Below are 22,191 nucleotides of genomic sequence, written 5' to 3' on the forward strand. Positions count from 1 at the left end.
ACTGATCCACAGATGCTTTTTCAGTCGGTGCCACAGCCTGCTCAGTAAGTAGCCAATCACCACGCATGTTCACCTGAACGACCGAACGGAAGGGCCAATAGGAGATGAGATTGTGGAACGCGGTTCCTCCTTTTTGGTACACAGGGGTGTGCCTTGTCTCCGGAGAGGAACGAGTTGATGGGGACACAATTCCGGCGACAGGGCGTTATAGGCCTGGAGGTTCTGTGGCCTGGGAGGGGACCAGGGCGGTAACGCCTTGCATGCAGCCTGGTCCGACTAAGGGACTATTCAGGGGACGATGGAGAAGATATTGCTCCTTGTTTGGTCTCTGCATATGAAAACACTGCATGACTCACATTTGATTTCAGGAAGGCCTAAAAAATAAAATACTTTCTAAATGTGCGACACAGAATGACTGAAGCCTGACACATTGTCTTTTTGAGGTAGAAATTCCACATTTTAATACAAAAGTTCCCACATCGGCATGTCTAGAATCAGCAACCATCTCAATGTGTTTGGCGTGAAACTCAAGGAAAGCCATTGTTAGCCGACAGCCTAACTCCTGCCAGGGTTGTCACACTGCAGGGCGGTGGTAACAATGAGCCCACACTTTACATTAGAACAGCACGGATGAAGGAGGAATTCAACATTTCGGTATTGTTCTCAATTACAGGGAACAATAGCGCCATTATGCTGATCTCTTTGATAGGAAAGGTGCCTTCGTTGCACTCCGACTCAAAATGTACTGTCTTTATGGGCCTAATAAACTCATTTAACCAATACCAACCTATTCTAAACTGAGATGTTACTTCCCGTTTCATGGCGTTTAACCCACAGTGCAGGTTAATTCAGGATAACGGGGGTGTAGAACTGGCAGAACACACTTCACAATATCTCTGAGCTCCATAAAAACTACACAGCAGACAGTGACACATTAAAACAGTCTTTTTTTAATTCACGTTTCATTTCTTACATTGGTTCAAGTACAAAGTTAAAATGCCATTTTTTTTATCAGTTCATATTCATACAAGAGTAAAATAATAATAGTGCCTTTTTCATTACTACAACAAACTTAAATACAGTCATTGTAAAGACCCACTCGATGTATACTTCTAACAATGTTTTTTTTTCTCATCTTTGAGATAAAAGTATTTTTAGCACCTTTGAAAAAACACTGCCGCTTCCTCCCTTTCCCAAACGCTCATCTTTCACTTCAGTCCATGAGATGAGTCTGTCTGCATGCCGTGCCACAGCACTGTGTGTGTGTGTGTGGGCGTGAGTGTGTCTGTTTTTGTGTGAGTGTGTGTGTGTTACTTCATGTAGAGCAACTGCTATGTAGAACAACTGTGGACTGTTTGGATCTGTGTGTTAGCAACAGTGTTGTGCATTGCGTGCGTGCGTGTGCATGTATGTGTGTGTGCGTGCACATTGTCTATGCATCAGGAGTGTTTTAACAATGCGCACCACTCAGCTTTTAACGCTGTAGGTAGGCAGAAACAGAAACACCTTCACCTTGTGCTCCACCTCGACATGCATGAACCAACAGAGAAAATGACCATCCTCTTGACCTTTGCCATAGTCCTCAAAAAGACACGCTGAAATAACACCAGGGTTGTCTGGGACACATACACGTAGCCATCACCTTGGTATTATGACGCTCTTTATCATGTCTTGACCTTTAAAGATTGTAGATAGGGGGCTGTTAGATGCTCAATTCATCAAGGATCAGAAATGACGTTTAAGGCGACGTTTCTTGATAAAGAATACCCAAACAATTGAATTTACATGCAGGGCCTCTGGTTACTGCAGATTACTGCAAAATCTATCTCCAACAGAGCCTTTTCACAGAGGTGTGGTCGTAGGATGAGGGGTTAGGGTTGATAACACTAATCATGGCTCTGCTGCTTCTATGCACCAGGGCAACGGTAGTGATCTACCACTGTAGTGAAACTATCCATGCCTTGGTACATAAAAGTAAAACACAGGTAGTTAGTGTTATGAGCCACACCTGTGCTTGCCCTACAGTGACACCTCTGTGAAACGGGTCTGTCGTCTTTAAAGAATCCCCCAGGTGACACGCGGATTCATCTGGAAACTGCATCATCGTTTTCATTTTTAAAAAGTAAGGCAAAAGTAGCTGGTATTATTTCAGCTCCTGTCTTTTTTAGGGTTTCACCGGTGGCATACTGCATTTCTTTTTATCATCGTCCCGTCCTGACGTCCTCGGTGCAACACAACAATCAATAAGCTAACTGTACAATATGCTGCTTCCAGCCTCCCCTCTCTCTCTCTCACTCTTTCCATCTCTCTCCCCCTCTCTCTCTCTCTCTCTCTCTCTCTCTCCCTCTAGGCCGAGACTGAACTGAACTGAACTGAGCACCAACCTGGGAACAGTAGGCTACACACGCACACACACACACACACACAATAACTTGATTATTGGAATTATTATCATTATTATTATTATTATTATTACCATTATTATTACAATTATAATCATTACTCCCTAATCTAACATGGAATCAGAGATTACACGGATGGGTGGGACATGCAGCACCTGGCGGATGGGGTGGGGGGGAGGGGAGCGATGGTTTGTAGCGGGAGCACCCTAGGGTGAGGGGTGATGATGTCACACCCCGCGTCACCACTGTAAAAACTAGTGGAGGGGGGGGCGGGGGCACTAGGACCTGGCGGGAAGGCGGGTGGCCTGGCAGGAACGCAGTATGTGTGTGTGTGTGTGTTTGCGGTGCGGTGTGTGTATGTGTGTGTCTGGAAGGAGGCGATCGGTCCCGAGCAAAGGGGTACGAAAGGGAGTATAAAAGAGGTGGGGGGGACGGGGACGGGGACGGGGGGGGACGGTGGTGGGACCACCGTCCCGTTGTGACCTGCAGGAACACTGTAAAAAAAAAAAGAGTTCCAAAAGCCCCTGAACATTAGTTGTTGTAAGTCTGGTGAACCTGCTGGATTCCTCTGCTAGTGTGTGTGTTATATGTGTGCGTGTGTGTTTGTTTTTCTACTCATTTGTCGTAGCTGGTGTTTTGACGTTGTTTTCTTTTTTTAACAAGAAAAAAGACTGCACCATCTGAAGACTAAGAGCACCGGAGAGTGGAAGAGCTTTTTTTTTAAGTTTTTTCCGTAAAAACAAATAAAGGTATAGGTATATATCCCCCGAGCTTGGCACCAGTGTGCCGGCCACGGCTACACGAGACTTCACAGAAGGCGTCCTTCAGTCGTCCATGCACCGCTTCATAGTGGTGTGGAAACCAGAGTCACTGTGGACGACTAAAACCTCACTCCTATTCGCTTGCGCATGATCTACGCAAGCGAATAGGAGTGAGCGAAATGAATAACGAAATGGACGTCATCCCAGCTACCACCAGGGCTCAGCCGACCAAAAACTTGTTGGGTGAAATTGTCGGGCTCTGCACGCAGAGAGCGAAAACAGTGCTCCGTACGGATGTTATGAAATGGCGGCTATATATTTGGCGGCGGCGTGGGGGCTGTTTGCACGTTGGCCGTGACCAGCAGTGGAGGAAGGCCTGCGGTGGGAGGTATACATGATTTGAAAGAGATCCTCAGGTTTCAGTGGCACCGAAAAGTAGAAAAAAAACCAAAGCATCCAGAGACAAAACAAGGCCCCGTCCGTTTGTTCTTTTAAAACGTAGATAACAAAGGCCGTTTTGGGTAAATGGGTAATGCACCAGCCACCAGATGGCAACGTTCACTATTTGACCAGCCGCAGAGGCCTCCCTCGACGGGTCCACCGTTGAGCCCAAAGCATGGAGCCTCAAGTTCACAAGAACCAGCCTCCTCTCGTCTTTAATCATCTAGAATGCAAAGATTCATTGAGCATTGGGCGCCTGAGGTGGGCGTCTCGTTACTGAGGGGCAGAGCGGTCAGGGAGGACATCACCGTCTTGCAGTTCGACAAACACGGTTCAAACTGTCCTTTGACCCTGTGACCCGATAACTACCTCAGAGGGACTCAACAGTACTGAGACAGTATGGGGACCTCGTCCTTCTTACAGAGGACATGATAACTTGTAGGGGGGGGGTAGTCTGAAGCAGCCGGCACCAGGGAACCCACGGTCTCACAACCCCCAAGTGCTTCAAGGAAGATAAATGTTGCTCAGCGAGCCGTCGGGCCCCTAGCCGCCTCTTGCGCTGCTCAATAGAAACAAAACACAAATCGACCAACAACCAAATCGCCATTGAATGACTAAATTCAGGGATGGATGCAAATCAAGCACCAGAGACCTGTGAGTCTCTTAAAGCACCATAGACTGTAACAAAACGTTATGGGTCAGTTGGGTCGCGATGGGACTCCCTGGACAGCACCAAAGGTTTTTGAATATATATCAATATAATAATTTGATTGCTTTGCAATCCTCTTTCTGGAAACGTATATTTATGAGTATGTTCATTGCTGTTCATAAACACTAACTTAAAGTGGAAGTGTTAGGTTGTAGATTAATTCACTGGTACACTGAATTAAATAGAATAAAGAAAAATGTCTGAATAATTGCAGTATTGCTTTCCCCAGGCATGTTTTGCCACAGAGTAAAGTCAGAAGCCAGAGGTTAGAAGTTAGAGGGTAATCTGTAGATATAAATCACATGAATCCTGCACTAAAGAAAGGGTTTGTTTCTGTTGATGGCCGTTTCCCCACTACACCAGATACATGGAAACATGGAAGGATCCATTCAGATTGAATGCAGATTCAAAAGACTTCCATCCTGTTTCTCGTATTCACCAGTTTTTTTTTGGAAGAATGCGTTTTGTCCGTACGTTTGAATCTTTTCATCCATGATTCATCCCTTTCTCTGGTGTAGCGTGGACACGGCTTGGGTGTGTGTGTGTGTGTGTGTACATGTGTGTGATGTAGTAGATATCACCTTGAGCTGATAGAAAACAGGGCCCGGTTTCCCGATAACGTCCACTCTTAGTGCACTAAGAAGACTCTTACGTTTAGACTTATCAAAGTTGTTTACCTCTATAGGCGAGGTTCCCGAATGATCTCTGAGGAGTCTTCTTAGGAAACACTCCTTACTTCGTTCGTAAACGGCGCCTTCCAGAAAGAACGCGCTGAAATCGGCTGCTCAGCGATCGATTTTCCAATTCATTCGCCGGTGCATGACGGCGTTCAAAAAAAGATTTCAGTCTTTGCGTAAAAACATTGCTCGAAATCCTTCTAGTAGGCCTAAACAACGATTTAACGATGGGCAAACATAGCATAGCCTACACTGATTTAAGAAAAATTATAGAAAATATAGAAACAGCGAAGGAGATTGAGGCAATCACATCCTTAATTACATCCCAGATGTTCAAATGAGGATACTGATTTTCTTTTTACAAAGCTGTCTGACTTGTTGATTATTTATGAAAATAGACATTTTGCAATGAAAGCTAAATTTTGAATAGTTTATTTAGCTTATTATATAACACTGTTTATGCTGAGCCTGCTTTGCATTTGGCTACCTGTCTGTGTGCCCGCATTGCGCGCCGTCAAGGGAAAGAGGCTTTATTCGTTTCCCAGTATCATTTCCTTAATTTAGAAGACAGTTTTGTCTGACAATAATTTCTTGAAGTTGCGAGTTTTTGAGGTTTTTGAGGTTATTGGTATACCGCCTGCTGTACCGTGTATGTACTGTACTGTATTGGTGGAACACAACACTGCCAATGTGGCAGTCCCATGCGCAACAGGGATTTCTAAAGTTTACTATACAGTGGCGACGACTAGCGTCAGGAGCTAAAACATCACTACGGTAGAGCTAAGGTTCTACGAGCGCTTCAGACCAACCTTGCCGACGAACGACATACGAAAGAGACTCGTAGCAAAGAACATTTCGGGAAAACACGCGAGATGTTAAGGTAGAACTTAAAGTAGAGGTTACGACTGATGTGGCGTTAAGAAGGCTTTAAGAAGGTTTCGGGAAACCGGGCCCAGGTTAGCACCGGGGAGGGGGGGGGAGGGGGGGGGAGCTGCAGTCAGCTATACAGGCTCCGGAAGAAGCAGTCCATTACAATGTGTTTGTTTGTGTACACGTTTGGGTACACGTGCGTGTGTGTATGTATCTCAGGTATTTAACGTTCACCTCACTATTAACCTGCGGCTACATTGTGTTTCTTTTGTTTTACACGATGTTGTGTGTGTGTTTTCTTGCTGGGTACTCCTGTCCCATTTTCCTTGTGTGTGCGTCCATGTGTGTGTCGCCTGCGTTGCGTGCGTCTGTCAATGTCTGTGTGTGTGCTGTGTGTGTGTGTGTGTGTGTGTGTGTGTGTCACTGTGGGTCCTTGTCGAGAGGAGGGGGCCCTTGGATGGTGTGAGGGCCCCCTGGGTAGGAGCGTCTCAGTACTAGTTGCTTGCTGTGGAAGCAGCAGGGGTGAGTAATACAGGGAGAGGGGGAGGGAGGGAGGGAGGGAGGGGGAGACAGGAGCTAGTTGCAGGCGAAGAACTCCTTCAGCGGGGCGAAGAGGTGGCGGATGACGGGCACGCTCCAGGAGCGCCCCAGCAGCCGCTGGCGGGCCAGGCGGCTCATGTTGGACACGTCGGTGTAGTGGACGGGGAAGCCGAACACCCTGCAGGGGGCGACAGAGGCACAGGATGGAGACGCAGACGCTACAGCGGGGGGAGCCTAGGCAGGACTGGGTGCACCGAGCACAGCTTGTTTGTACTCGCGACGCGTACAGCGATTCAGGGTGTACACGGGAGACGGAGATGGGGAGAGAGGAAAGGAGACACTGTAAACAACTACATTGTTTACACACACAGAAACACCGGCCGTCCAGGGGCCAGGGATCTGAGGGGCCTACGAGGCTCACTCTGGTGACTCACCGGTCCGCCCCATAAAACACTGTTATCAGGACCCTTTTATTTACAACTGGTTGGCTGTGGAACCGCCCACACATGTGTCTTTGCTCCCCTAAATGAAGGCTCTGCTGCAGATTGCAGAAGCAAAGAGCATTAAGAGGAGAACACACGCATTGCTGCTACCGCCTAGGATAATCCTCTACGTTGTCAACACACATTCAGTCATAGTTTAGTACACATTTGACCAAACAACCACAGTGTATCTGCAGGTTTGAACCAGTTCAACTTAAGGCTCTTTATACCTTTTTTACCTCGATTAAGAACACAATTTACCACCAATGTCACTGCCCAACGGCGTATAGGTGAATAAGGTCCTCAACCGGGATTATATTATAAGCTTGCAATGGTCTGGACATTGCTACGATGCTACAATGATGCTGTCTGACAATAGAAGCATCCTGCAGGCACTCGTAGCAACCCCACCAACGCAGAGGTCCACACGCTGGTCCACAGGGGGCCAGTAAACATTGATTTCACGTAAAATAGAGAAAACCCTTGACATTTAACGATTAAAGATTTATTATATTTCCTCTGCCGGCTGTCACAGAAAATATTTAAGACCTACCCAAATTATTTTCAAGGCTTTTTAACACCTTTTAAGGCCTTCAATGACATTTACGAATTGCAGACTCTTTAATGGTGCGTTTAAACCCAAAATGAAGGGGCGGCGCGAATCCTTACAAAGTCAATGCAAAGAGGCGTTTAGAGGCGAAACTTCCATCGGAAAAACCTGTGGCACGGATTGATAAATGGCGCGTGATTCTACTCACATGAACACGTCGCTCAAGTTGAAATATGCTTTCCGGGAATATCTTAAAGTCGTGACAGCCTATCAGAGCGAACCGCAGCATGGAGGAGGAAGTGATTGTTACCGTTTGCGGAATCCCGGAGCTCTAGAATAGCTCACATATTAACGCTGTTTTCGGTGTGAAGGCACAGTAATACTTAGGATATCTCCAAGGGTTGGGGGGGTCAACCTGCGCCCCCCCCACCGGCGGGCCACGTACCTCTCCATCTCGGTGCACCAGAGGATGTCCTCCTTGCTGTCCATGTAGACGGGGAAGTGCTCGTCCTTCCCCTGCTTCACAGAGTTAGAGCGCGTCGTTATGGTGCGCAGCTTCTCAAACTGGAGAGACCCCGCGCACCGCACACACACACACACACACACGCCATAGACGGGCGTCACCACACACACACACACACACACACACACACACAAACACCATAGAGACGGGCGTCACCAAACACACACACACACACACACACACACAAAACATACATGCAGACCAAGACACAGACACAGACACACACAACCACACACACACACGCACACACACAGAGACAAATAAACTCTATCAGCACATTCTACATGTTGCAAGAATTTGAGTGATTTTGTATAACATGCACATTTAAAAATAGCTTTGTAGGCATTCACACAATAAGATAGAGGTAGACTTAGAGTAGACTTAAAAACATTCAGGTTTTTGTTTTTAAAGCTGCCGTTGTCCAATTAGGTAACAATTTTCGTCATGCTTCATTTTGACTGAATCATAAGATGATCATAACATGGTTCACATGCACGTTGACTTTGTGATTCTAAAAGAATAACATGCAAACTCTCATAAACACACATGCATAACCACACCCACATACACACATACACACACACACACACACACACACACACACACACACACACACACACACACACACACACACACACACACACACACACACAAGGGTAGGGTACCTTAGCCGTGCGACCGTGCTCCAGACAGTCTTGGAGGTCCAGCCTGTCATTGTTCATGGATGCCAATGGTCTGTACACACACACACACACACACACACACACACACACACACACACACACACACACACACACACACACACACACACACACACACACACACACACACACACACACACACACACACACACACAGGCTGGGGTCAGCTTTCAGATTTCAGCCGCTATTATTCTTTCTATTTGTGTTTGCTTTAGAAGGAGCTTGGTGTGTGTGTGTGTGTGTGTGTGTGTGTGTGTGTGTGTGTGTGTGTGTGTGTGTGTGTGTGTGTGTGTGTGTGTGTGTGTGTGTGTGTGTGTGTGTGTGTGTGTGTGTGTGTGTGTGTGTGTGTGTGTGTGTGTGTGTGTGTGTGTGTGTGTGTGTGTGTGTGTGTGTGTGTGTGTGTGTGAGTGTGTGTCGGACCTGGACATGCCCGGCAGGTTTCCCCAGAAGTATCTGGCGCGGTGTGCGGCGGACACCTCTTTGGCATCGATCATTACGGGGTTACACTGCCAAAAAGAGAAGGTCAGAGGTCAAACTGAGTGCAGGGAATTCATTTCAGGGCCCAAAAGCCACACTTGCCGCCACCACAAGGGGGCAGCAGAACCATCCACCACCCCCGGAATGGAAGAAGGCCTTTCCACTCAGTTTCTATCTGAGTTTGTGGCTGCGTCCCAATACTTTGCTTCCTATCATCGTAGCCTAATGGAGGGCACCTGACCAGGATGTAACTGACAGGGACCTGCCTACCCTGCTGCCATACCAGCTACAACCTATGGACGGACCCTAGGATGCCTCCAAGCCAAGGGTTCGTGGCCTTTGAGTGAGCAGGTGCTGGATACATACAGTGTGGATTTAATTCCATATTTTGCACAGGCGTCTACTAGGGGCAGAGGGAGGGTAAGAGAGCTTTGGTGAGTGCCTGCTTCCTGTGTGCTTATCGATGAAAGAAGCTTGTCGAGATGTGGTGGCTTGTCTACTTTTTTCTATGAGTAAAGGCGCGTGGCTCATACAGGTTGTAACTTGAAGACCTCCATACCCCTCTGTTTCATTCCCCAGGCAGCGATCTTTCGCCGAACGAGGTAACAAAGTGACGTAAGGCCCATTGCTTGCTGATGACAACCGTGACGTCACCGACTAAGTGTTAGTGGCAACATTCCCGACACGCATTCCAATCACAAGCGGCACACCCGACAGCGGTTGCATCCCCTGATAAGATACGGCGGAGCTAGCGCCACAGAACTGCTCTTCACCTCACCTGTGTGTGTGCAACGGCGCGCACACACACAAGACGCTGCCGTTTTAAGGTGTTAACCTCATTTATAGTCAGCGCCACGCGCCGTCTCTGCAGTCCAAGCACGGCCGCGCCTTTCACGTGACATTACCCATGCTGCGGCGGTGCAGGCCACCCAGCCTGCCTGCTGGGCCTCAGCATGTCAGAGGTAAGTGACAGAATGCAGCGCACGCCGTTTTCGCTGTCACAACGTTTTTTCTGCCCCGATGCCTCCGTCGTCGGTCGGCGGGTTGGCACGGCGACTATAAATGAGGCTTTGGTGGCGTGGCCGTGGGAGGGGTGGGGTTTCGGGGAGGGGGTCCCCACCTCGAGGAAGCGGGAGATGTCCCTCTTGTCGCTGACGCCCATGGCAACCACGTTCTCGAAGAGCCAGAAGAACGGCCGGTCGTCCCCCGGCTTGGGCCGCGCCTCGTGGAGCAGCCGGTAAAACTCAAAGAACAGCCGGCCCGTCCCCTCTGGAGGGAAGGAGAGCGGGAGAGGGGGGGGGAGGGGAGAGGGGGGGGGAGGGGAGAGGGGTGAGCGAGGGAGGGAGAGGAAGGGAGGGAGGGAGAGCCAGAAAAAGCGAGAGGGAGAGAGAGAGAGACAGAAAGCGAGAGGGAGATAGAAAGGGAGGGAGAAAAGATATAAAGAGAATATATATATAGAAGAAGGGGAAAGGAGGAAGGGAGAACAAAAGAGAGAAATGGAAAAATTTGAATGCCACCCAAATTAACAAAAAGCCCCCCCACCATGAAGCATCTCTATTGAGGAACGCCTTAAAGGGTCCTTAGTGCGTTCAATCGCCCAATGCCTAATCAACAGGAGTAACAGTGTAATGTGCATGTGTTGCTGCAGCCTGGCGGGCCGTGGGGTGTGTGTGGTGGTCCTGGGGGGCTCCTAGACTTACTCTTACCGTAGAGGCCCTTCCGCGCGGGGTTGACTATGGACAGGTCATTGCAGGGGCTTCCCCCTATCACCAGGTCGAAGGGACCCCACTCCTGGATCTAACGCACGCAAAGAACCCACACACACGCACGCACACACACACACACACACACACACGAACGCACACAAGCACAACATTTACACCCCCCATGATGCACTTGTGCGATCATCGTAAGGCAATAACAAAAATACACTAAAACAGATAGAAGTTAAATGAGGTTCATCTGCTGTCCAGGCGGTGGTGAGGGAGGGGTGGGAGGGGAGGGGTGGGGGGAGGGCGGTGGGTGACACACACTCACGTGTTTGTGTGTGACGGTGCGCACGTCGCCCACGTACATGATGCGGCCGTGGTGCCGCACGATGCCCACCGTGATGGAGTCCTCACACACCTCCGACGCCACGTAGCGCTCCACCTGGATGCCCAGGTCCCTCAGCACCAGCAGGCCTGGGGCACGCACACACACACACACACACACACACAGGCACACGCACGCACACACACACACACACACACACACACAGGCACACGCACGCACACACACACACAGGCACGCACACACACACACACACACAGGCACACGCACGCACACACAGGCACGCACACACACACACACACACAGGCACGCACACAGGCATGCATAGGCATGCACACACACACACACACAGACACAGGCACACACACAGGAACACACACAGACAGACACACAGGCATGCACCCGCACACACACGCACGTACGCACACACAGGCACACGCACGCACACACACACACACATAAACGCACACAAACACACACAAGCCAGTCATAAAAGGGCTTTTTCAAACACGTGATGAAATGATCATTGATCTAGTGAAGCCCGCCTGAAATTACTAATACAACTGTTGAAATTGAACCTGGAACCTCAAACCGGGACAGACATACAGACACAGAGGGACCTCAAACATAGAGACAAACCTGTCGCAATGCCGTCGAAAAGAGAGAGCACTCTGATTGGTTGCCTCATCTCTGCTGCTACAGGGGGATATAGTTTAGCTGGCTCCTATAAGGGAGAGGGAAAGGGAGAGGGAGAGGGAGAGGGAGAGGGAGAGGGAGAGGGAGAGGGAGAGAGAGCGAGAGTTAGAGTTGTGTTAGGCTCTCCCCCTTCTCTCTCTCTCTCAGCCTCCCTGCCTCCCCCCCTCCCGTGCCCCTCTCCCCTCCACCACTCACAAAGTCCTGCTCGTGGTTGTTGGCGAAGAACAGCTGCAGCCGTGAGGGCCAGTCTTCACGTCGCCGTAGCAACCCGTGGCCACTGCGCGGCCCACACATGAAGCAGTTCCAGGGGTCTTCCTTGATGGCCACCGCTGCCGAGCCCGTGCCCACCAAGAGGTCCACGCACTCCACGCAGAAACACCTACACACACACACACACACACACACTTATGTCAATATGGACGCTTACGGACACAGACCCACACAGAGGTACAAACGCACACACACAGGCAAAAACATACACACATACCTACACATATATATTATGCACACATAAAAAAAAACACACACACACACAGAGATACACGCTTACGAAGATACACACAAGCATACATTTACGCACACATGCCAACACACACATACTGATTATACGCGTGAATACGTACACACAAGCACACACACGCACACACACATGTACATTTATATGCATGAATACGCAAACAAAAGCACAAACACACAAGTGCACATAAACGCACACATTTACACATCCACAGGTAACATTTGGACAAGTGATCGACCGATAATATTTTATATCTTTCTTCGATATGATTTACAGACAGTTCAATAATGTTCATTTTTTTTAATTGAGACATTGTAACATTTGTTACCATCATTGTGTCATTTCTATGATGTAAATTGAGGGAGGCTTAGCCTGGAAATCCAGACCCACATCTAGAAAGCTGTAGGGTCTGGCAACGAGTCTCAACGAGTCTCAACGATACTCTTGCCGTATCGGGTCGGAAAAACAGCAACGCCTTTGGCCCGCCTATATTGATACATCGATGTGATTGTTTAATGTGCTGAGCCAGGGGCGGCCCAGAATATACACGAGTATATTGCTCGTTCCCAGAGTGACTCGCTGAGCAAATTCAAATTGTGCTCTCGCGAGAACCCTGGATTTCCAGGGTAGTATCGGCTCCAAATATCGGCTCAAGAAAATCGGTATCGGCGCATCAGTTATCGGCTAAGGCAGATTGAAAACAAATCGTCATTGGCCCTAAAAAATCCATATCGGTCGATCCCTACCTAGGACGTCTCTATCTAATTCTTTGACACAGATTAACAAACTGAACATTTAGTGCTATGGAGAACATAGCACGTTGATCAGTGTATATTCGGTGTGCCTTGGAAGAGGCAGTGCTCTTAAAGCCGCCCACAGGCGACGGGCTTCGATCTCCGGAGAGGGTTTGGCAGCACTAGTTCTCGCGGTGCTCTGTGCTCAGTACTGACCTGCAGCAGTTGTTGTTCCCGCACATAAGCACCTCCCTGCCGCCACAGCAGATGGTGCAGTAGGACTGGTAGCCATCATCGTCATACTGGTATGCACACTCCAGGAAACAGTTCTGCCAAAGGATGGGACACACACACACACACACACACATTTTTACACATACACACACGCATAAACATACACTGTCTGGGTGCATGCATGCGTTTGCTTGAATGCCTGCCTGTTGGCATGGGTGGGTGTGTGCTTACAGGTGTGCATGTGTGTGGGTGTGTGTGCATTTGTGTGTGCGTCTTTATCTTTGTTTGTGTGTGGTTGCATTGATTGTTTCATTGATTACCGCGGTCTCTGTTCATAATCTCCTGTAAGATTGAGCCCCACCAGACAGCGATCTGTAGCTCACCTTGCATCCCTGGCACATGGCCCCCATGAAGAGGGGGTGCTCCAGGGAGACGTTCAGACTGCCACAGGAGATGCACAGGTCTGGAGAGAGGGGGACACGCATCGCACACACCATCAGCGCACTGTGGTTGACGGTTTAAACCTGTGAACTCTAGGAACCTGTGACTCCATGACTCATAACATAGCGATGAGTCTTTGAATGAGATGAGTGCATGGTATTTCACACCACAAACCGCCCCCACCAACACAAAGATGACTGCTATTAGTCAATCGCTCTTTTTTGGTTGATCACAGTCCACCGTTCCTTTATCTACTGCCTATAGATCCGTTTTGCCCAAAACAGCAGATAACATGTATTTATTTGTCAGCAAAACGTAGCATGGAAAAGCTAAGCATTTTCTTTTCAATAAAAATACATTAACTTACTTTGTTGAATTACGTTTTTTTATAGCATTCATTTTCAATGGAACTTATGTATAAATTGTGTAGGCTTAATAATTGCTTAATAATACCTTACCTTCTATGTTCCTGGTCTTCTTCTTGACCTCACAGATGAGTCTCTCTGAAAAAGGTAATTCTAACATTTAGGTCATAGTAATAGCAACAAACATTCACACACTCCATACATACATGCATTATCCGCAAATCGGACACGAATCGTCCCTTAGTTAGTATTTTAAGTACATCGAGCAGATTTCCTTTCATATTCCACAGGACCTATCCATACAGTTTTTAACATCTATATCTCCTCTTAACCCTTAAAAATCAATTTGTAAGCCTTATGGACTGGACAGGGCTTGGACCAACAGAAGGGTTGGTTATAGCACTGTCAATTCACCTCGTCCTGGTGTGAAATGAAAGGGTGAGGTGTAACTCCCTCACCTCGGGTGCCCTCGTCGATCACCTCCCTGATCTTGGCCTTCTCCACTGTGTTCTTGCGGGGCTTCTTGGCGGGGGGGGGAGGGGTGTATGCCGCCTCGGGCTCCGCCCACGTCTCCGGGTAAACTTCCTTGTAGGGGATGCGCTCCTCTGCAGAGGGAGGTGGAGGGGTCACCATGACAACTAGCCCTATCACTCTGACCACCACGGTTTTTGTTCCGGGCTAGTTCTGTCGTCCCCTCGATGGTCACTGGGTTCTCCTAACGTTGTGTTTTGGAATCTGTGGGAGTTGTGCCACTGGTGGTACGCAAGGGTACTGCAGGGGATGCCTGGGATTTTATTCTTGAATTACTCTTATTACATATTATATATTATGCACCCAAAAATAATATATACATCATTGAAATAAATCTATTATAGATATTGTTCAGCAAATACAGTGTTATGTCTTCCTTATTGACGCTCTTTCAAACGTGTTGCTCTGTTCATTCCATCATATGTTTTCCATTGTAATGTTTTTCTGTTGTGTGTTCATTTGTGTTTGCTAAATAAACACACTGGGGGGCATTGCAGAGGGTATAAAGAGGGGGCGGCCCCTCTTTCTCAGCCATTTGTATTCAGCTATTTTCCATCATAGTACTGTGTCCTCCTTGACTAGTACTGTGTTCACCTCTGATAGTACTGTGTTCACCTCTGATAGTACTGTGTTCACCTCTGATAGTACTGTGTTCACCTCTGATAGTACTGTGTTCTTCATGGCTAATACTCTCATCTCCTGGGCCAGTACTGTGACCCCCTACAGAACTGTGATCCCCACAGTACTGGGATCCCTACAGTACTGTGATCCCTACAGTACTGTGATCCCCTACAGTACTGTGATCCCTACAGTACTGTGATCCCTACAGTACTGTGATCCCCTACAGTACTGTGATCCCTACAGTACTGTGATCCCTACAGTACTGTGATCCATACAGTACTGTGATTAGGGGTGGCAATCGAGAACCGGTTCCTACTCAGAACCGGTTCCAACTAACCAATTCCATCGGAATCGTACGCCTCCAAAGTTATCGATTCTTCTTAATGATTCCGCACCACGTTTTCCGGTTTACACAAAAAATTTGCAACGACCCTGCGCGCGCCGACAACCTTCAAACAACAAGGCAGCATCGTGGAGAGTAGGAAGCGATCGCAAGTCTGGCTCCATTTCACCAAACGCAATGAAAATTCTGCCGTATGTAATCAGTGCAATGCTATCATTTCGTGTAAGGGTGCAAACACCAGCAACATGCTAAAGCATTTGTCTACCAAGCATGGAATTAAGGCCCAAGAATGCCATGTGTTCAAAAGCCTGCATACAAGTCAAACAAGCTCCACTGTGTCCTCCGTTGACAACGGTAACGTTCACATTACATATCCTGCATTAGCAGCCCACTGTCGCCTTGCAACTGCAGTTTTTATAGTAGTAGTGTCGTAGTTTTTATTAATAATGCCGACCTATACAAATTTCATGCATTTTAGATGATCGCTCTCAGGCAGCTGGCCCCTCGACATCGGCTCAAGTTACCCCTTTCACTCCCAGAAAAGGCAGATATGCTTATATTCTTGCATAAGAATTGTTGACACTCAGTAAAAAAAAAAAATTTAAAAGATGGTATGAAGGCATACATTTCATGCCTATTTAATTAAAGGGGATGTACGTATGTTCACTATTTTGTTTACTTTTTATAACCCTTCCTAGAAAAGTGTTAAACTTTAATTTAATGACGTTTGGTTTAAGCTTAGTTAAGCTTACAGTTATTGCATCTAAAATATGTATATAAAAGTTTAGTGTTGAATCATAATTTAGCATGTTCAATTGTAAGTGTCTTCCTATTTTTTTTATTACTTATTTATTGTCAGTCTAACTTATTTAGACAATATTTTCTTGTTCTTGTGTTAGTATGTAGAAAATAAAATGGTTACTTTTGGTGCAGAAGACTGTAGAACTCTTTTTTTGCCACTCAATTAACTACTCAGGAATCGGTAAGAGAATTGATAAGGAATTGGATCGATAGGCAGAATCGACAATGGCATTGATATTGATAAAAACTTATCAATTCCCACCCCTAACTGTGATCCCCTCCAGTACTGTGATCCCTACAGTACTGTGATCCCCTCCAGTACTGTGATCCCTACAGTACTGTGATCCCTACAGTACTGTGATCCCCTACAGTACTGTGACCCCCACAGTACTGTGATCCCCTACAGTACTGTGATCCCTACAGTACTGTGATCCCCTACAGTACTGTGACCCCCACAGTACTGTGACCCCCACAGTACTGTGATCCCCTACAGTACTGTGATCCCTACAGTACTGTGATCCCCTACAGTACTGTGACCCCCACAGTACTGTGATCCCTACAGTACTGTAGGGATCACAGTACTGTGATCCCTACAGTACTGTGATCCCCTACAGTACTGTGATCCCTACAGTACTGTGTTCTTCATGGCTAGTGGTTTGATCTCCTCGGCTGGTATGGTGTTTCCCTATTAAAATGTGATCTCCTTTGCTAGTACTGTGTTATCATTGGTTTCTACCGTGCTCTCCTTGGCTAGCCCTGTGTTCTGGGTTATTACTGTATCATACATTGAACAACCAAGGGCAACATTGTCTTAGATACATGATATCATTTTCGACTGTATTTCAGGTTTGTTTGTGTCTGTGTTTGGCATGTATGTACACCATGCAGATGTATTTTTATGTTGCCGTGTGTGTGTGTATGTGTATGTGTGGTTGTTCGTGTGTATGTGTATGTGCATGTGTGTGTGTGTGTGTGTGTGTGTGTGTGTGTGTGTGTGTGTGTGTGTGTGTGCGTGCGACGTGCGTGCGTGTGCGTGTGTGCGTGCGTGTGTGCGTGTGTACCCTCTGGAGGGTCCAGCCCCTGGGCTCCGCTGGGTAAGAAGCCGGTCATGGCCCACTCTATCAGCTGTCTGGTCTGAAGCTCCACCCCCTGGCCCTCAGTGTCATCGCCCGCATCACAGGAGGGGAGGGGCCAACCCGCCCTGGTGCTCGCCACCTGGAGAGCACGCACACATGCACACGCACACACACACACACACACACACACACAATCAAACACACATACATACATACCCACCCGCACACACACGTACACACAATCAAACACACATACATATACCCACACACACACACACACACACAGAAACACACACACGCATGCACACACGCATGCACACGCACACACACACACACACACACAAACCCACACACACAAACAAAGGCACAACACAAATTGAGTATTAGGATAGGATCTAAAATCCGACCACTGTCATGTTCACTGTTGACTGTTATCCTCGACCACGCATCACACATAACAGCTTCAACCGGAGGCTGCACGGACAGCCATTACACCCGCCTCCATGGCCCCAGTGGGGGGCCTGGGCTCAACACGAACACACACTGACACGCATCACTGCGCACCTGCAGAGCCTCGTAGATGGCCTTGCGGTACATGGGCTGCTTGTTGTAGGTGGACTGGTGGAAGGCAGAGGAGAAGGAGCTCAGCACCATCAGCTTCTCCACACAGACCTGCAGAGAGTGTGGGAGGAGGAGGAGGGGAGGAGGGGGAGGAAGAGGAGGAGGAGGAGGAGGAGAGGGGGGAGGGGGAGGAGGGGGAGGAGGAGGAGGAGGAGGAGGAGGAGGAGGAGGAGGAGGGAGAAACATTAATTTTTCAAATGCTTTGCTTCGAAAAGAAAGCCAAGACCTTGAGTTCAAGTTCAACATTTTAACGTTTTTCTAAAGCCTTTAGCATTTAACAGTTTATTGCACCCTAACAACCTGCAAAGAGAGAGAGATTGTGAACCGCAACGTTTTATCATCAATTTGACCTTTTACTCATTATAAGTAGAATCACGTCTAAATATGACAAGCGATCCAGAGAGATTTAACTGTTGCCAGCCATCATCAGCCATCAACAAGCCACCAACAAGCGTTGCTTATGGCTGGCTGTCATAATACTAGTGAAGATGGTTTGACAGCAAGAAGCAAACAACAGAAAGATCGCCCAGAGAGCACAACTGACTGGAGGGACTTCAAAAGGAGACATAACGAGAGAGAGACATAGAGATGGAGAGAGAGATAAACAGAGAGAGAGATGGTGAGAGAGAGGGAGAGAGAGAGAGACTGGCAATCATATTAGGGACTTCAACCCTCTACTAATCAGACTCTGTCCCCCCCCCCCCCTCTCACCTCACCCCCCCAGAGAGACTCCCGGGTGACCGTCGCCGGGCCTGTTGTTTGTGTGCGTGTTGCCATCGTGAGTTTCCTACCACAGAGAACTTGCTGTCGCCGAACCACATGACCCAGCGGGTCCCGTCGGCGGCTAGACTGCGCCCGCTCATCCACCAGGACACGATGCGGCCCGGCCACCACGAGAAGCCCCGCAGCTTCCCGAACACCAGCGCCCCGATGCCGAAGCCCCGGCCGTCCTGCAGGGCGGGACACAGCGATGCCCCAGGGTCAGTCCACCGGTGGGTGAGCACCGTCCTGTCTGCCCCCGCTGCAAGGCCCCTGTTGCCCCTGCTGCCGTCCCCTACTGCCCCCGCTGCCGTCCCCTACTGCCCCCGCTCCAAGGCCCCTGTTGCCCCTGCTGCCGTCCCCTACTGCCCCTACTTCAAGGCCCCTACTGCCCCCGCTGCAAGGCCCCTACTGCCCCCGCTGCAAGGCCCCTACTGCCCCCACTGCCGTCCCCTACTGCCCCCGCTGCCGTCCCCTACTGCCCCCGCTGCAAGGCCCCTACTGCCCCCGCTGCAAGGCCCCTACTGCCCCCGCTGCAAGGCCCCTACTGCCCCCACTGCCGTCCCCTACTGCCCCCGCTGCCGTCCCCTACTGCCCCCGCTGCAAGGCCCCTACTGCCCCCGCTGCAAGGCCCCTACTGCCCCCCCTGACCCAGATTTTGCAGATTCTGTCTGATTCATTTAAACCTTGACTAAAAGAACAAGGAACACACGGATGGGTAAATGATGAGTTACTGCTGCCCTGACCATGACATTGACCTAGAGCTTCATAATAGCTTTATTAAATCTCATAGAACTAGCATCTCCTAGTATTCCGGAAAGCCCCTCTACAGCGTGCTGCAGAGTTTGGTTCCGAGGGATATATTCAATTTATCAAATGTTTGTATTACATTAATCTCGGAGCCCATCGGCTATCGTCTGACAGCGACTCAGTGAACTTCCGGGCCGAGGCTTCCTGTTCTGTCACTGTTGACAGTCCGATTAGCAACTTGAGACGTGTGAATGGTGTTCGAGTTGATGGACGACGTTGATAGACGACTGGTTCATCAGTAGCCAGTTTAAACTCTTCAGTTCAACTACACTACACTACACTACAACGACACTACACTTGGTATTTGCTAAAAAAAACCTAATAAAAAAATAAAGTGAGTACAATTCAATAAAATAAACAATCTGTCTACAATCAAAATACAAATTGTAAATTTAAATGGAAATAGAGCGCCACTAGCAGGAAAAGGTATTGGTAACATTCTGTCTGTTTGTCTGTCTTTCTGTCTGACACACAGACCACACACACACACACACACAACATCACACACACCCCCTCACCTGGTACTCCACCTCGCTAGGCGTGGCCTGCTCGCCCCCCCTGGCCACGGGCTCTGGCGTCATGGCGACGGTGGGCGAGGCGGGGTCGGTGTGCTGCTGGGGCGGCGGGGTGGGGGACTGCGGTGGCGGAGGAAGGAGAGGTGGTAGAGGAGGAGGAAGGGGCAGGGCTGCCGGGGCCGAGGGGGCCGGCGGGCTGGCCGGCTCCTCCTCCTCCTCCTCCTCCTTCTGGAAGTCTCCCTCGGACAGGTCGTCCATCATGCTGATCTCCGCCTCGCGGTACGCCCGCTTCTCCGCCTGCAGGAGAAGAGTCCTGGTTAACGGGTGGTGTTCCAGATGCCCCCCGCACACCACCCGTAGAGCTGCTCTTGTGACATCATTTCCTGGCTTGTAGCACTTATAGCGTTCCCGTTTGTCTTTGAGGGCATCTGGGTTATTGTTAGCTACAATAGCCTCTTTAGCAAACCAGCTCAAAGACAAAACACACAACTTTACATTGTATTGCACTCACAGCAAGACTGTGCAATGCATAGATTGGTGATGGGATTAAAGCAGCAATGTTATAAAGTGTGAAAAATAGACATTAAGACGACCATCGTGGCACAAAAAAAATGCATCTCATTATGGGCGCGGCCATCTTTGTTTATCAGTCGTATGGTCAACCTCACTGAACTCGTTTGACTCCCAGAATCCTGAGTGGGAACAACCAAAAGGTGGCTTGCCTCGGTAAACACACCATATGACGTGTCACAAGACTTGGCCACTAGTGCGACACTTTAACGTTTAACACGTTTTTGACTGTTATCGAGGAGGGGGAGGTGTAAAATAATGCTGCAAGCTTCAATAAAGTTCAGTGCCTGTGGTGCGAATCGCCACATCAGCAGGAACCGTGAGCACACACCACTGCATGGCTCTGCCAGAAGCTGCACACGTCTGATATTCTAGGCCATCTAAAGCGAGCTCCTCCGTCATCCCCCAGACAGGCTGCTGCTGCATACATGCTGTCCAAAACAAACACTGTCACTTTAAGGTTGTGTCATTGGGGACGACAACAATAAGGATAAACAAGTCCCGCCCGCCTTGTCCTTAAATGCCCCACACTGAATACAAGCACTGGTGTGTGTGTGTGTGTGTGTGTGTGTGTGTGTGTGTGTGTGTGTGTGTGTGTGTGTGTGTGTGTGTGTGTGTGTGTGTGTGTGTGTGTGTGTTTGTAAGAGTGTCCTTGGGTTGTGTTGGTGCTGGTGGTGTGATGGGGGGATACCATGTCCTGTAACAAGTGTTTAATGTGGCCTTTCCCCCTGCAGAGGCCTCTGACCAAAGGCCCCCCTGCTGGCCCATGGGGGTCCCGGAGTAACAATCCATTTATTGTGTTTTCTCTCTGAACAGGAAGTGAAGGGGAGATTGGGGTGGGGGGGGTGGGGGGTGGGGGGGGAGTTCAGTGGGTTCAGATCAGGAACAAGGCCGCCGAGATGGAAATAGAGAGAGAGAGAGCGAGAGCGAGAGAGAGCGGATTACGTTTGCAATCATATTAGTGGCTGACAGATGCAACAGGGACGGGCTCAGCGGAGGTGAACGCGGCCGCTTGGTTCCCCGTGTCGCTGGAGGCCTCTCTGGAGGTAGGCGCTACAAGACACACAAACAGGCGACTAGTGTTCGCCCCAGCATTGGGATTATGGTTCAGTCTGCTTCTCTGTCGTCTGAGTAGTCATGAGCGACTCCTTGCATACATTAACACAAAGCATGTACCGATGTATAATGAGACGTGGAACTACAATGTAAAGTAGCCCGACCAAAGAGGAAGGGACAGAGCGAGGGCTAGGGGGGTGGGGGGTAAGTGGAAGGGACAGAGCGAGGGCTAGGGGGGTGGGGGGTAAGTGGAAGGGACGGTGAAAGTGATGGCCACAACACAATGTGACTCTCTGACCCTTCAACATCCCAAGGA

At 49.0% G+C, this 22,191-nt stretch overlaps 1 protein-coding gene across 5 annotated transcripts; it reads right to left on the reverse strand.

Annotated features, from left to right (window-relative positions):
• Nucleotides 1–220: 220 nt before the first annotated feature.
• On the reverse strand, nucleotides 221–21,223 carry LOC130374293 (DNA (cytosine-5)-methyltransferase 3A-like). Of its 5 annotated transcripts, none has more exons than XM_056580988.1 (17): nucleotides 20,253–21,223; nucleotides 18,957–19,115; nucleotides 18,109–18,216; nucleotides 17,530–17,683; nucleotides 14,631–14,777; nucleotides 14,266–14,310; nucleotides 13,750–13,829; nucleotides 13,349–13,461; nucleotides 12,077–12,260; nucleotides 11,825–11,909; nucleotides 11,171–11,316; nucleotides 10,834–10,930; nucleotides 10,254–10,402; nucleotides 9,077–9,162; nucleotides 8,621–8,690; nucleotides 7,878–7,948; nucleotides 221–6,578 (listed from the first exon to the last, which is right to left on the reverse strand). In XM_056580988.1, the coding sequence occupies exons 1-17, from the start codon at nucleotides 20,508–20,510 to the stop codon at nucleotides 6,437–6,439; spliced, it is 2,094 nt and encodes a 697-aa protein (XP_056436963.1). In that variant the 5' UTR covers nucleotides 20,511–21,223; the 3' UTR covers nucleotides 221–6,436. The 5 variants fall into 5 exon arrangements, with proteins under 5 accessions (XP_056436963.1, XP_056436962.1, XP_056436960.1 ...); XM_056580987.1 differs by having other exon boundaries at nucleotides 7,878–7,951; XM_056580985.1 differs by having other exon boundaries at nucleotides 222–6,578; nucleotides 7,878–7,996.
• Between the last annotated feature and the right edge of the window lie 968 nt (nucleotides 21,224–22,191).

Source organism: Gadus chalcogrammus, chromosome 21, assembly GCF_026213295.1.
Source record: "Gadus chalcogrammus isolate NIFS_2021 chromosome 21, NIFS_Gcha_1.0, whole genome shotgun sequence".
NCBI classification, from domain to species: domain Eukaryota; kingdom Metazoa; phylum Chordata; class Actinopteri; order Gadiformes; family Gadidae; genus Gadus; species Gadus chalcogrammus.